Here is a 13631-nt window from a genome sequence, read left to right on the forward strand (position 1 = left end):
CAACATCGCCTGGAAATCCTCCAGGCTGCAGTCAATGCTGTCAAGATAGTCCATCAGCTCCACCCTGGGGACACACAACTTCATCACAACCTTCACCTTCCAGCATCTCTCTCAGACCAAACCATCCAACTAGGGAAGACACCGTTTTCATCAGCCGATTCATTTCTACATTCATAACACAGGAGAAACAGTGAGTGCGTATTTTCCCCATGTTCTTTCTAATATATATGCCATTTATATTAAAAAAAAAGCTGACGCTTTTATCCAAAGCGACTTATATTGCAGTGAGTTCATACATTTCAGTATATATGGTCCCAGCAGGAATCAAACCCTCAACCTAAGGGTTGTTGGCGCCATGCTCTACCAACTGAGCCACAGAGGACTAAACGGACCGCGGACCAACAGACCGCTGATGCCAGCATTGTCTACCTACTTGCCCAGCAGGTTGATGTTTTGTGAGATGGCGCCGGTCTCGTTGAGGATGGAGTCCATCATCTTGACCGGGTCCTCCAGGCTCAGACTGGAGGATTTGTTCAGCTGCAGAGCACTGCTGATGGGGCCAGGGCTGTCGTAGGGGAGGGTCCTGGAGGAGGTGGTCTCGTCTGGGTCTGGGTCGGTGGGCTCCAATGATTGTGTTGGGTCTGGGAAGTCGGTGTCGGCTCGGTCCATCTCTGTCTGGGTCAGGGCACCGCTGTCAAAGTCCACCTCCACGATCTCCACATCTCTGAGGAGGGAGGGGGGGGGGGAGGGGGGGGGGAGACGGTGTGTTGATCTGACAGGTTTCATTTGGTCATTTGTTTACCGTTTGAGTGGATATTTTCTCCATGATGCAGGAGTGTCAGGGGTTTAGGGGTTCAGGGGTTTAGGGGTTCAGGGTTTGCTTTGGAATTCATCAGGAGTCAGAGGTTCAGACATGCATAGCAGGTGAGACGCAGTGGAGGTAGAAATCGAAGGACGGGCTCATTGTAATGCATGGAACGGAATGAGGAACGGTGTCAAACTCCGATTTCTACCTCCACCAGCCTCCCCTGGGTGAGAGGGTGTCATTCTCCTTACGCCTGATCCAGTATGTCTAGTCTGGAGGTTCCCTCGCTGACATCACCATCCTCATCAGTGACATCACAGATGATGACATCATCCATCATATCCGAACTCTTCAGTCCACTAAGACCACCGACAGAGGACTGAGGGGAGGAAGGGGTAAAAAAAAGAAAAAGAAAATGGACACTTTAGAACAAGCTTGTACTACCTGGGGAGAACCCTGCCTAGGTAGACCCCCTCCACCTACCTGAGGAGAACCCTGCCTAGGTAGACCCCCTCCACCTACCTGAGGAGAACCCTGCCTAGGTAGACCCCCTCCACCCACCATGTTGTGTTCCAGTGGTTCCTCATAGATTTGATGGATGTATTTGGACTTCTTCCCGTTGTTCATCAGTAAAGGCCTGGAGCAGGGGAGGAGATGACACCACATGATGAGTGAAATATAAAAAAATATATATCTATAAAAAAAATATATTTTTCCTTTATTTATTCAGGAGAGTCCCTTTGAGTCCCTTTTTGTCTCTTTTTCAAGGGTGCCCTGATTACAAAAAAATATACACTATACTGCAGTATACCCATCTATTTTTTAAAATGTTGATGTGAATAATAGTGATATACATACATACATACATATATATATATATATATACACACACACATCACTATTATTGACATCACCATTTTAAAAGGACACAAGAGATGGTGTAGTAAGAGATGGTGTAGTAAGAGATGGTGTAGTAAGAGATGGTGTAGTAAGAGATGGGTGTAGTAAGAGATGTAAGAGATGGTGTAGTAAGAGATGGTGTAGTAAGAGATGGTGTAGTAAGAGATGTAAGAGATGGTGTAGTAAGAGATGGTGTAGTAAGAGATGTAAGAGATGGTGTAGTAAGAGATGGTGTAGTAAGAGATGTAAGAGATGGTGTAGTAAGAGATGGTGTAGTAAGAGATGGTGTAGTAAGAGATGGTGTAGTAAGAGATGGGTGTAGTAAGAGATGGTGTAGTAAGAGATGGTGTAGTAAGAGATGGTGTAGTAAGAGATGGTGTAGTAAGAGATGGGTGTAGTAAGAGATGGTGTAGTAAGAGATGGTGTAGTAAGAGATGGTGTAGTAAGAGATGGTGTAGTAAGAGATGGTGTAGTAAGAGATGGGTGTAGTAAGAGATGGTGTAGTAAGAGATGGTGTAGTAAGAGATGGTGTAGTAAGAGATGGGTGTAGTAAGAGATGGTGTAGTAAGAGATGGTGTAGTAAGAGATGGTGTAGTAGAGATGGTGTAGTAAGAGATGGTGTAGTAAGAGATGGTGTAGTAGAGATGGTGTAGTAGAGATGGTGTAATAAGAGATGGTGTAGTAAGAGATGGTGTAGTAAGAGATGGTGTAGTAAGAGATGTAAGAGATGGTGTAGTAAGAGATGGTGTAGTAAGAGATGTAAGAGATGGTGTAGTAAGAGATGGTGTAGTAAGAGATGTAAGAGATGGTGTAGTAAGAGATGGTGTAGTAAGAGATGGTGTAGTAAGAGATGGTGTAGTAAGAGATGGGTGTAGTAAGAGATGGTGTAGTAAGAGATGGTGTAGTAAGAGATGGTGTAGTAAGAGATGGTGTAGTAAGAGATGGGTGTAGTAAGAGATGGTGTAGTAAGAGATGGTGTAGTAAGAGATGGTGTAGTAAGAGATGGTGTAGTAAGAGATGGTGTAGTAAGAGATGGGTGTAGTAAGAGATGGTGTAGTAAGAGATGGTGTAGTAAGAGATGGTGTAGTAAGAGATGGGTGTAGTAAGAGATGGTGTAGTAAGAGATGGTGTAGTAAGAGATGGTGTAGTAGAGATGGTGTAGTAAGAGATGGTGTAGTAAGAGATGGTGTAGTAGAGATGGTGTAGTAGAGATGGTGTAATAAGAGATGGTGTAGTAGAGATGGTGTAGTAAGAGATGGGTGTAGTAAGAGATGGTGTAGTAAGAGATGGTGTAGTAAGAGATGGTGTAGTAAGGTATTATAGTATCAGAAGCGTACCTCTTGCGTTTCAAATTCAGAACGCGGTTGTTCTGAATCAACGTCACGATAAACTGGATCAGCTGCAATGGATGACGACAACAAAAGCAAAGTGAGAATACTGGTGTTAGCCAGAGGGGAGAATAAATAGCTAACTAACAGCTTAGCATGCCAGCGAACTCTTTTCACACCCTGGGAGAAGGGGGGGAGGGGTGCAGGCTATCTTGGGCTAGCTGGCTAACATGGCCAATGACGCATCAAAGTCTTGACGCATCACATCTGATTAATCCTAGTCCTGTGGGTTTAACACCACTTTAATGGTGACGATGTCTTTGCCATTAGGGCTCCTAGACTCTGGAACGACCTGCCTGAGGGTATTAGGCTAGCAACATCAGTATTCTCTTTTAAATCTCTTCTTAAAACTCATTTTTATAGACTACACTTAATAAGTCTAGTCTATAAAATAAAAAATATAGAGTTGTATATCTATAGACAGTTGTATATCTGTAGACAGGTGTATATCTGTAGACAGGTGTATATCTACAGACAGGTGTATATCTGTAGACAGGTGTATATCTGTAGACAGTTGTATATCTATAGACAGTTGTATATCTGTAGACAGTTGTATATCTACAGACAGTTGTATATCTATAGACAGTTGTATATCTATAGACAGTTGTATATCTACAGACAGTTGTATATCTGTAGACAGTTGTATATCTATAGACAGTTGTATATCTATAGACAGTTGTATATCTGTAGACAGTTGTATATCTGTAGACAGTTGTATATCTATAGACAGTTGTATATCTGTAGACAGTTGTATATCTGTAGATAGTGTATGAGAGTTCATATAACTGTGTGTTCCACAGTACCTTCTTTATGAGCTGCTGCTGATGGGCATGTTTCTGTCTCAGGTCTGAGATCTCCCTCCAGAGAGCTTCATTCTCCCTGCACACACACAGATGTATCAACAGACATTAGGTTAGTGTGTGTGTGTGTGTGTGTGTGTGTGTGTCTGTGTACGTACATGTGAGCTGAGGAAATATTTTCCGATTGAGGGACAATAAACTCCATCCATCCATCCATCCACCCACCCACCCACCCATCCATCCATCCACCCATCCATCAGTTGTTGGTACCTCTTCAGTGTGCCGAGTCTGGAATCAAAGCTCTCCTGCTTGCCTTGGACGTTCTGAACGCTGGCCAGGATCTTTGACAGGTCCTCCGGTCTGATCTTGTTGTCTTCTGGCCTCGCGTTGGACACCTGGAGGACCAGCATTAGTAATGCACTTCACTGGGCCAGATAAACATAATACATATATATATATATGCCATTTAGCTGACGCTTTTATCCAAAGCGACTTACATTGCAGTGAGTGCACACATTTCAGTAGATATGGTCCCAGTGGGAATCAAACCTACAACCTAAGCGTTGTTAGCGCCGTGCTCTACCAACTGAGCCACAGAAGACCAAACATCAAAATAAGCTAAAATAGTACAACAGGTAAATGCATAGTGACAGTACTGATGAAAGTTAACGAAACGTGAGAATGACGTGTGTGTCTCCAGATCCTGATCAGACCACACCAACTACAGGGTTTACCACTGCGGTGTTCACTCACCTTCCTTTTGATGTTCTCCAGCAGGTCATCCTGGCCATGTTTGAAGTAAGGATGCTGGAACTCTACTGGTCCATCTCTCTCCTGTTTCACTATGCCTGTGTCCATGTGCATCACCTTACGGAACCCATCTAAAAGGAGGGAGAGAGAGAGAGAGAGAGAGAGACAGAAAGGGGGGGGGGGGGGGGGGTTAGGGTTAGGGTTGGGGGGGGAGCAGACAGAGACAGTGAGAGAGGAAAGGGACCCATTATAACAGACAGCTTAGAACAGAACCAATAAAACATTCCAAATGAACATTCCGCTCCACAAGCTGAGCTCCTAATAGAACCGATGGAGCATTCCAATGGAACAGCTGAGAAGCTGCTTTGCTCACAGAAGAACTAAACATACACATGTTGAGCTGCCGGACGAAGCTGGCCATGTTGTTGTGCTTGAAGAACTTGGGAAGGATCTCTTTGGCAAACCGCTGCTCATCCAAGACCAGGAAGCTGGCACCTTCCTAGAAAGCAAAGCATTAGACAAGAGAAATGACATCAGGAAAGGGTCCACCACTGCAATAAAACTATAACAGGTCAAATGCTACGCAGTTGGCCAAGTTCACAGCTACTGTACATCACAGTTGCTAATGACGACAAACCTGCATCCCTTGAGACCCAGCTGTCCTATTCTCAAATTCATGGAAAATAGAAGCACCATTTATGTCCAATGATTCGACATAAAACGGGGGTGGGGTGTGTGTGTGTGTGTGTGTGTGTGTGTGTGTGTGTGTGTGTGTGTATGGCTGTACCTGCACACTCGACATTAGACCATTAGGGGGCAAGCAACATTATAAACAAATAGAACGTGGTTGTATGCGTCACCGTGGCTGTCAAAAAGTCCTTTCTCCTCGTATTAAAATCATGGAAATGATACTGCGCATGGGTCTTAGTTTCCCTTCCCCATACGAATACTTCACTGAAAAGTTCTAGCAATGAAACTGCCTGTAGATGGGATTTTGTAAAGGATTAGCAGGCCTGATCGTTTGTAAACACAACGGTGCAGAGAGGTGCTTGGGGAATATGGTTGCTGGGGCGAGCCAAAATGCTCTCTGCTCTCTAGCCCCGTTGTCATGTAGCGCCGCAGGTGGTGTTTGTCTGAGGGGAGAATAAATAGCTAACTAACAGCTTAGCATGCCAGCTAACTCTTTTCACACCCTGGGAAAAGGGGGGGAGGGGTGCAGGCTATCTTGTGCTAGCTGGCTAACGTGGACAGTTTACCTGACTCCAACAGATAAATTCATTAGTATCCGCATCCTCGACAAGCGTCCACAGCTTCGTTAGGAAAGCAGGAACGTTAGAGTTCTGTTTCATTTTGCAAAAATGACGATGAATAGAATCTGAATCTAACACGCAATGTTTTCTCTCTTTTGGTGAGACTGAAACAAGTCGACGCTCCTCTGAGAAAAAGAACGTTGTGCATACAACTTCCTGTTCATGGAGAAGGACGCTGATTGGTCAAATATTCCCTGACGTAAGATGACTCACGCTATTGACAAATGGAAAACGCTTTTGATGTAAAAAAAAAAGCAAAACAAAAAAAGCTTCTTATTTTCAGTTTACTGCGAAATCTTTGAAAACCTATTCCCCGCTAGCAAACACTGAAATGGAATTTCGGAATTTCTGAATTGAAATTCAACCGAGCCCGACCCTGCTGTGTTTTCCTTTGTATCACCAATGGTTTTCCCTTCAGTACAGTATGCTGTACAGCCAAGCAGAAACCAAACCTTGATGGAAGGAAACGTGCCAAATCATACAGTTCATATCGGCAGTATGTTATTAATAGCAACACTCCCCATAAAGAAACCTCATGATAAATAAGAAAAAAAATTCAATTGAGAGTCTAGTTCAGTGAACCTTGCTTGTGGTCCTAGCAAGCTTTTTTAGTAGTTTTTTTTAATAAAGATTAAGATTTAATAAAGATTAAAAAAGCCTATTGGCCTGGTTTCGCCGCTGGGGCGTGGGTGGAGGCTGTGGCGGTGGGTGGAGGCTGGGGGGGTGGTGGGTAGAGGCTGGGGCGGTGGGTGGAGGCGGTGGCTGGAGGCTGGGGCGTGGATGGAGGCTGGGGCGGTGGCTGGAGGCTGGGGGGGTGGGTGGAGGCTGGGGGGTGGGTGGAGGCTGGGGCGGTGGGTGGAGGCTGGGGGGTGGGTGGAGGCTGGGGCGGTGGGTAGGACGTTTACAGCTGTTGCTGTTGATGTGAGTTGATGTCATACTGGGTGTGCTGCTGAAAATATTAAACACTTTTATCTCAACAGGTTAACGGGGTGTGAGTCTTCACATCACATTGCACATTGATTTCAAACAAAGTAGATGATATGATAAAGTATTGAGTCGCTATGTAACAGCATACAATCGGCAGTCATGCCGCTCTCATGATGTAGTTAATAATTCCTAATGGGAAACTTGTAGAGAGAGTTTGCTATTTGGTTTGGCCCTCAGCCCGGCTGAGAGATGTCCCTACAGGTCCGTTAGAGAGAGCTCTATTAAACAGTAGCAGGCCAACTCCCGTACCAACTCCCTTGGCGCCTTGACGAGTTAGTCAGTCCCGACCTAAGCAGGTGAAAGGTAGGAAACCCTCCACTGGACTTTAGATCAGCCTTCTAGACTGACCCTCCTGCAGTTCTTTGCTGTTTAAGCCCGTTAGACAGACACCACAGCAGTTGTGTGCTGTTTAAGCCTTCGAGACGGACCCACCCTCCTCCAGTTGTGTGCTGTTTAAGCCTTCGAGACGGACCCACCCTCCTCCAGTTCTGTGCTGTTGAAGCCCCCTGACAGACTCCACAGCTGCCCCACACAGGCTACAGTACCTCAGACACCCGGCTCCGGAACCATGACCTCCTTCGACGACATCCTGGAAGAAGCCGGGACGTTCGGCCGCTGTCAGAAGCGCATCTTTGCGTTGTTATGCGTTGTGTCGTTGCCCAGTGCCGCCGTCTACGTGGGCATCGTCTTCCAGGGCTTCACCCCGGACCACTGGTGCCGGGACCCGGCGGTCAGCCAGGTCAGGGACAGCTGCGGCTGGAGCCGGCTGGACACACGCAGCCTGACGGCCCCGCTGGTCAACACCTCAGCAGGCATGGTCCACAGCACCTGCGAGCACTACGACCTGGACTGGAACGCCACGGGCCTCACCTGTGACAACGCCCAGGTGAACTTCACTGACGCCAGAACTCCCACGACTGCCTGCAAGGAGGGCTGGGAGTACGACTACGAGGGCCGACAGTCCTTCGTCACGGAGGTGAGGGGAAACATCTCTCGCTTAGATCGGAGTTGTGATATGTGATTGCATAAAGAATGGTGTTAGTGTTTGTGACTATAGGCTACACACTGGATATCATGTCAGAACAACTCAGAAGGATTGTATGTATGAATAGTAAGATTATTCAAATTATCACAAAATATCATCAATAGGGCTTTTGTATTGTAATCAGTGTTTGAGGGAGCTTTCTAGTAGTGAAAACCTTCTTATAGCCATTATACAGATACTTTATTGTTCTCAATGAGGAAAGTCAGGTTTACAATATCGTTGGTGTTACAGAATGGCAGTGAATGATGATGTCGTTGCTGGTTTCAGTTTGACTTGGTATGTGGAAATGCTTGGGTAGTGGACATGTACCAAGCCACACTCAACGCGGGTTTCCTGGTTGGCAGCATCGCTATTGGTTACCTGGCTGACAGGTAAGGTTACCACGTGAAACAGACATCAAGTTGTTGCCAACGCTCTTTGCATTCCAAGTTGGTCCACACAAGTGTCGAAGCCACGACCTCTATATGTGACTGTCTCTACAAATACCCGATGTTATTCCAGCTGCACCACCGATCAGATAGCATTCGACGGCGCGGGTGGTATCTGAACCATCTCAACTCGGTCACACTCACCCTTCTTGCTCACGACACCACAGCAAGCCCAGCTGTTGAGCTGAGCCCAACTGCGCCTCCGGGTCACAGCACCAATTAAACAGACGTCAAGTTGTTGTAAACAGTCCTCGCAGTCCGAGTCGGAACCTGCAACCTTGTCAACACAAGCGACCGTCTCTTTAAATTCCCGATGTTATTCCAGCTGCACCACCGGAACGCTAGCAAATCGACGGCACGGGTGGTGGTATTTGAACTAGAGGAGCGAGTTTACCATCTCAACTTGGTTACACATGGTACAGTATACCATGGTGGCAGATTCCAGTGCATACTGTGCAACAAAACCTTCTGTAACAACAGTTGAAAATGTTTTTGTTTGAGAAAAGTCTAAATAATGTTTAGTGATGATCAAATGTAACATCTAAAAGTAGCCATATTTGTGTAGGTGCACAAAATGACCTATGAAATAAACAGACGGTTTGATTCTACACTATTTTCTCTTTCTATTTAGGTTTGGCCGAAGAAGGAGTTTCTTCTTCTCGAACATCTTCAATGCTGTAGCCGGAATACTAGTAGCAGTGTCTCCAAACTACGTTTCCATGCTTGTCTTACGAACAATCTTTGGCTTTGCTGTCAAAGCAGGCTGGATGACTGGATACGTCCTGAGTATGAAAAACAACTTTTTGTTTTTTCACCCATTTCACAAAAGTTGAATATTAACCCACAATTTGCGGTACAGTGCTTGATAATATATAACAGATGATGTGATGTCTGCCTGTTTGAACCAGACGTTTTCTCCCGTGTTCCTCAGAGTTTTTCTGTGTAGTTTTGTACAGTATGCGCTCTTGCTCTCTCGTCAGTGACTGAGATAGTAGGGATGGAGTACCGGCGGACGGTGGGTATCCTCTACCAGATGTTCTTCAGCGTGGGCGTCCTCATCCTGCCTCTCCTCGCCTACTACATCACGAACTGGCGCTGGCTGCAGGTGGCCATCACTGCCCCGTACATCTTCTTTCTCTCCTACTACTGGTGAGAACGGGAACTGCAACATACAAATACAAATACAGTACAGTAGCAATCACTGTCCGTGCAACCACTGTCTATGGGCATTGTTCATGTCAGTAAAGGCTATGTCTGTTAGTTCAGAAAAATACTATGTTAATTCTCAAATTTCTGTTTCAGGTTTATCCCAGAGTCTCCAAGATGGCTGCTCTCTCAGAACAAGTCCAGCAGAGCCGTGGAGATCACAGAGGCCATCGCCAAGGAGAACAAGAAAACGCTCTCCAAGAATATTGAGGTAGGAGATACCCCTAACCCTAACACTCACCCTCATCCTCATCCTCACCCTGACCATAACCCTGACCCTGACCATGACCCTGACCCTAACCATAACCCTCTCCAAGAATATTGAGGTAAGTTGTGAACTTCGAAGCTTCACAGTACTACTGTACTTGACTATGATTAGCGATTTTTTTAGAGATTAATTAATGTTTATTGTACCTTGCAGACTCTGTGTGACGACAACGCTGAGACCACAACAGCCTCATTCATGGACCTGGTCAGAACTCCTAACATGAGGAAACACACCTTCATCCTCATGTTCAACTGGTGAGCCCTTCACAACAACATCATCTATAAAGCAAGCTGAATTATTACTCCGTCATTTTGACCTTTCACAACCAGGTTCACATTTATGACAGGGTCTCCTTGACTTCCTTTAAGGAACAGGGCGTAAGTTTTCTAACACAAGGGGAGACAAGACAAACAAACACTATGAGTCAATGCCGGGGGGGGGGGGGGGGGGGGGGGGGGGGCACAGCAGTAAAGTTTAGTTTGAAGTTCCAAACAACAACATCCTCCCTCATAATAAGCGGGAAGAGGCAGCTATCAGAGACAGAAAGGCGAACATCGGTGAGTCCATTCCCCTAGAACGCTCCTGGCAGGAAGAACATGTTTGTATACAAACCAAGTCTCTGGTAAGAGACTCCAGTTTAGAAAGCACTTTTTCCGGACCAAAACAGCGTTCGTAAATGAAATATTTATTTCAAGGGATCTCATTCCCTGACTGCTACAGATTAAACATAGTCATTACAACCGTTAGGAAGCTTTCAGAAAGCTTGAATGTTATGTGCTGGACCTGTACCTTATTCATGAGAATAGAACAGAATAGAACGGAACGGGACGGGACGGGACGGGACGGGACGGGACGGGACGGGACGGAACAGAACAGAACAGAACAGAACTTCATTCTCCAACCGAAGATGGAAACCTGTCGTCTGTGTTGTCCACCTCCCAGGTTCACCAGTGCTGTGTTTGCTCCTCCCAGGTTCACCAGTGCTGTGTTTGCTCCTCCCAGGTTCACCAGTGCTGTGTTTGCTCCTCCCAGGTTCGCCAGTGCTGTGTTTGCTCCTCCTCCCAGGTTCACCAGTGCTGTGTTTGCTCCTCCCAGGTTCACCAGTGCTGTGTTTGCTCCTCCCAGGTTCACCAGTGCTGTGTTTGCTCCTCCTCCCAGGTTCACCAGTGCTGTGTTTGCTCCTCCTCCCAGGTTCACCAGTGCTGTGGTCTACCAGGGTCTGATCATGCGGGTGGGGATAGCAGGAGGAAACGTGTACGTTGACTTCCTGATCTCTGGCCTGGTGGAGTTCCCCGCCGCCTTCTTCATCCTCTTCACCATCGAGCGAATCGGGCGCCGCCTCCCCTTCGCCACCTCCAACATAGTGGCTGGAGTCGCCTGTCTAATGACGGCCTGCATCCCAGATCGTAAGGGGACACGTGGAGGCTGGTGGAGGCAGAAATCAGAGGGCGGCCTCGAAGCAAAACACTTTGATACCATTCCTTGTTCCGTCCGCTCCGTGCATTGCAACGAGCCCGTCCTCCGATTTCCACCTCCACCAGCCTCCCCTGATATTGATATGACACTTGTCTGCCTTATTGAACATATGCAGTATACTGTAGCAAAGAGACTCTTTGTCTCAATTTACATTTACACCTTTAACATTTACATTTTCAATCCTCTCTTGACGTTCTGTTCTGTACAGGCATGTTCTGGTTCAAGACCGTGGTGGCTTGTATAGGCCGGCTGGGCATCACCATGGCTTTTATAATGGTGATCTTTGTCAACACAGAGTTATACCCCACCTTTGTCAGGTAAGGGGATCCTCAAGGCTAAACCAGAAGGTATACACATCTCCATATGGAGAGTTATAAAGCAATATAAGAAAACAGCTCTCTTGGCTAACAAGGAGGTATCTTAAAAGGCAGGATTAACAAGCAACACAAGGGAACAATTAATGGGAAGAAGGCAAACAGTTGATCCTGCCCTCTCTCTCTCTGTGTGTCAGGAACCTGCCCTCTCTCTCTCTCTGTGTGTCAGGAACCTGGCCTCTCTCTCTATGTGTGTCAGGAACCTGCCCTCTCTCTCTCTCTGTGTGTCAGGAACCTGCCCTCTCTCTCTCTGTGTGTGTCAGGAACCTGCCCTCTCTCTCTGTGTGTCAGGAACCTGCCCTCTCTCTCTATGTGTGTCAGGAACCTGCCCTCTCTCTCTCTGTGTGTGTCAGGAACCTGCCCTCTCTCTCTCTCTGTGTGTCAGGAACCTGGCCTCTCTCTCTCTCTGTGTGTCAGGAACCTGCCCTCTCTCTCTCTGTGTGTGTCAGGAACCTGCCCTCTCTCTCTCTCTCTCTCTCTCTCTCTCTGTGTGTCAGGAACCTGCCCTCTCTCTCTCTCTGTGTGTCAGGAACCTGCCCTCTCTCTCTGTGTGTGTGTCAGGAACCTGCCCTCTCTCTCTCTGTGTGTGTCAGGAACCTGCCCTCTCTCTCTGTGTGTGTCAGGAACCTGGCCGTGTCGGTGTGCTCCACTCTGTGTGACCTCGGAGGCATCGTTTCCCCGTTCCTGCTCTACAGGCTGGCTGTCATCTGGATGGAGCTGCCTCTCATCATCTTTGGTGGGTTATTATTAATGTGTAATAACAGTGCAATAACACGCTGATAATCCCTGGATCCATGTAGAAAAATGTGCCGTGTTTCTGTCTTTATGATTTCTGTCATGACGAAAGAGAAGATGATGCGATTTCTGAACTGAAGAACTTTTGGGGGTTTTCTACAATTTACACCTTAACACAGGGTAATTTACACCTAAACACAGGGTAATTTACACCTTAACACAGGGTAATTTACACCTTAACACAGGGTAATTTACACCTAAAAACAGGGTCATTGACACCTAAACACAGGGTAATTTACACCTGAACACAGAGTCATTTACACCTGAACACAGGGTCATTTACACCTGAACACAGGGTCATTTACACCTGAACACAGGTGTCATTTCTACGGCTAACTGTGCTGTGCCACTCAGGTGCCATTGCGTTGATAGCCGGCGGTTTGGTCCTGCTGTTACCTGAGACCCAAGGTGTACCGCTCCCTGAAACCATCGATGACATCGAGTTCCCAAACAGGTGAGATCTCCTCAACACGGTCAGGAGATTATTGTAAAAAAAGAAAGAAAAAGGTGTCCATGCATACAGCAACCCCCACATCCCCCGGCTGTAACAACCCCCCACCCCCCGGCTGTAACAACCCCCCCACCCCCCACCCCTGACTGTAACAGCCCCCCCCACACCCCCCGGCTGTAACAACCCCCCCCACCCACCCACCCCCCAGCTGTAACAACCCCCCCCAGCCCCCCCCCCCCCCCCCCCCCCGACATTGACTCATAGTGTTTGTTTGTCTTGTCTCCCCTTGTGTTAGAAACAAACAGGAAACCCCCGTGAGTCATCAGCTGTCGAACCTCTTGCCTACCGACGTAACAGACAACAAAGAACCAACCGCAGTCTGATCCTTAGCTCTTAGTCTTCTTAAAGGGACACTCCGCGAAATTACGTGGCCAGGCGTGACCGGGGCGTCTGCCGCCAGAGATAGTTGGAGTAAAGCAAGACTGTTCACTCAGCAGCCATTTTTCTGACAGTATTACAGGGGGCGATTTTGTGAACTGATATTATGCTGTAGGTGCTGAAAATAAATACATGTTTCAGATGAACACAGATCAACTCCTTGGCTTTTCGCTTTATTAACCAACACAAAGTTTCAACGACACACAAACC

The 13631-nt window shown here is 46.9% G+C and overlaps 2 protein-coding genes across 2 annotated transcripts; one reads left to right on the forward strand and one right to left on the reverse strand.

Annotated features, from left to right (window-relative positions):
- Positions 1–584: 584 nt before the first annotated feature.
- On the reverse strand, positions 585–6060 carry hsf2 (heat shock transcription factor 2). Its single transcript, XM_083688457.1, has 8 exons — positions 5900–6060; positions 5034–5142; positions 4647–4774; positions 4164–4288; positions 3897–3972; positions 3043–3104; positions 1057–1442; positions 585–724 (listed from the first exon to the last, which is right to left on the reverse strand). The coding sequence occupies exons 1-7, from the start codon at positions 5990–5992 to the stop codon at positions 1157–1159; spliced, it is 879 nt and encodes a 292-aa protein (XP_083544583.1). The 5' UTR covers positions 5993–6060; the 3' UTR covers positions 585–724; positions 1057–1156.
- A 1448-nt stretch (positions 6061–7508) lies between these two features.
- On the forward strand, positions 7509–13562 carry LOC310817932 (solute carrier family 22 member 2-like; the record flags this gene model as incomplete). Its single annotated transcript, XM_083688689.1, has 11 exons — positions 7509–7916; positions 8253–8356; positions 9045–9199; positions 9394–9562; positions 9716–9830; positions 10041–10141; positions 11079–11293; positions 11572–11680; positions 12361–12473; positions 12887–12986; positions 13279–13562. 11 exons carry the CDS (start codon positions 7509–7511, stop codon positions 13364–13366), a joined length of 1677 nt encoding a protein of 558 aa, XP_083544815.1. The 3' UTR covers positions 13367–13562.
- Between the last annotated feature and the right edge of the window lie 69 nt (positions 13563–13631).

Source organism: Argentina silus, assembly GCF_951799395.1.
Source record: "Argentina silus genome assembly, chromosome: 17".
NCBI classification, from domain to species: Eukaryota; Metazoa; Chordata; class Actinopteri; order Argentiniformes; family Argentinidae; genus Argentina; species Argentina silus.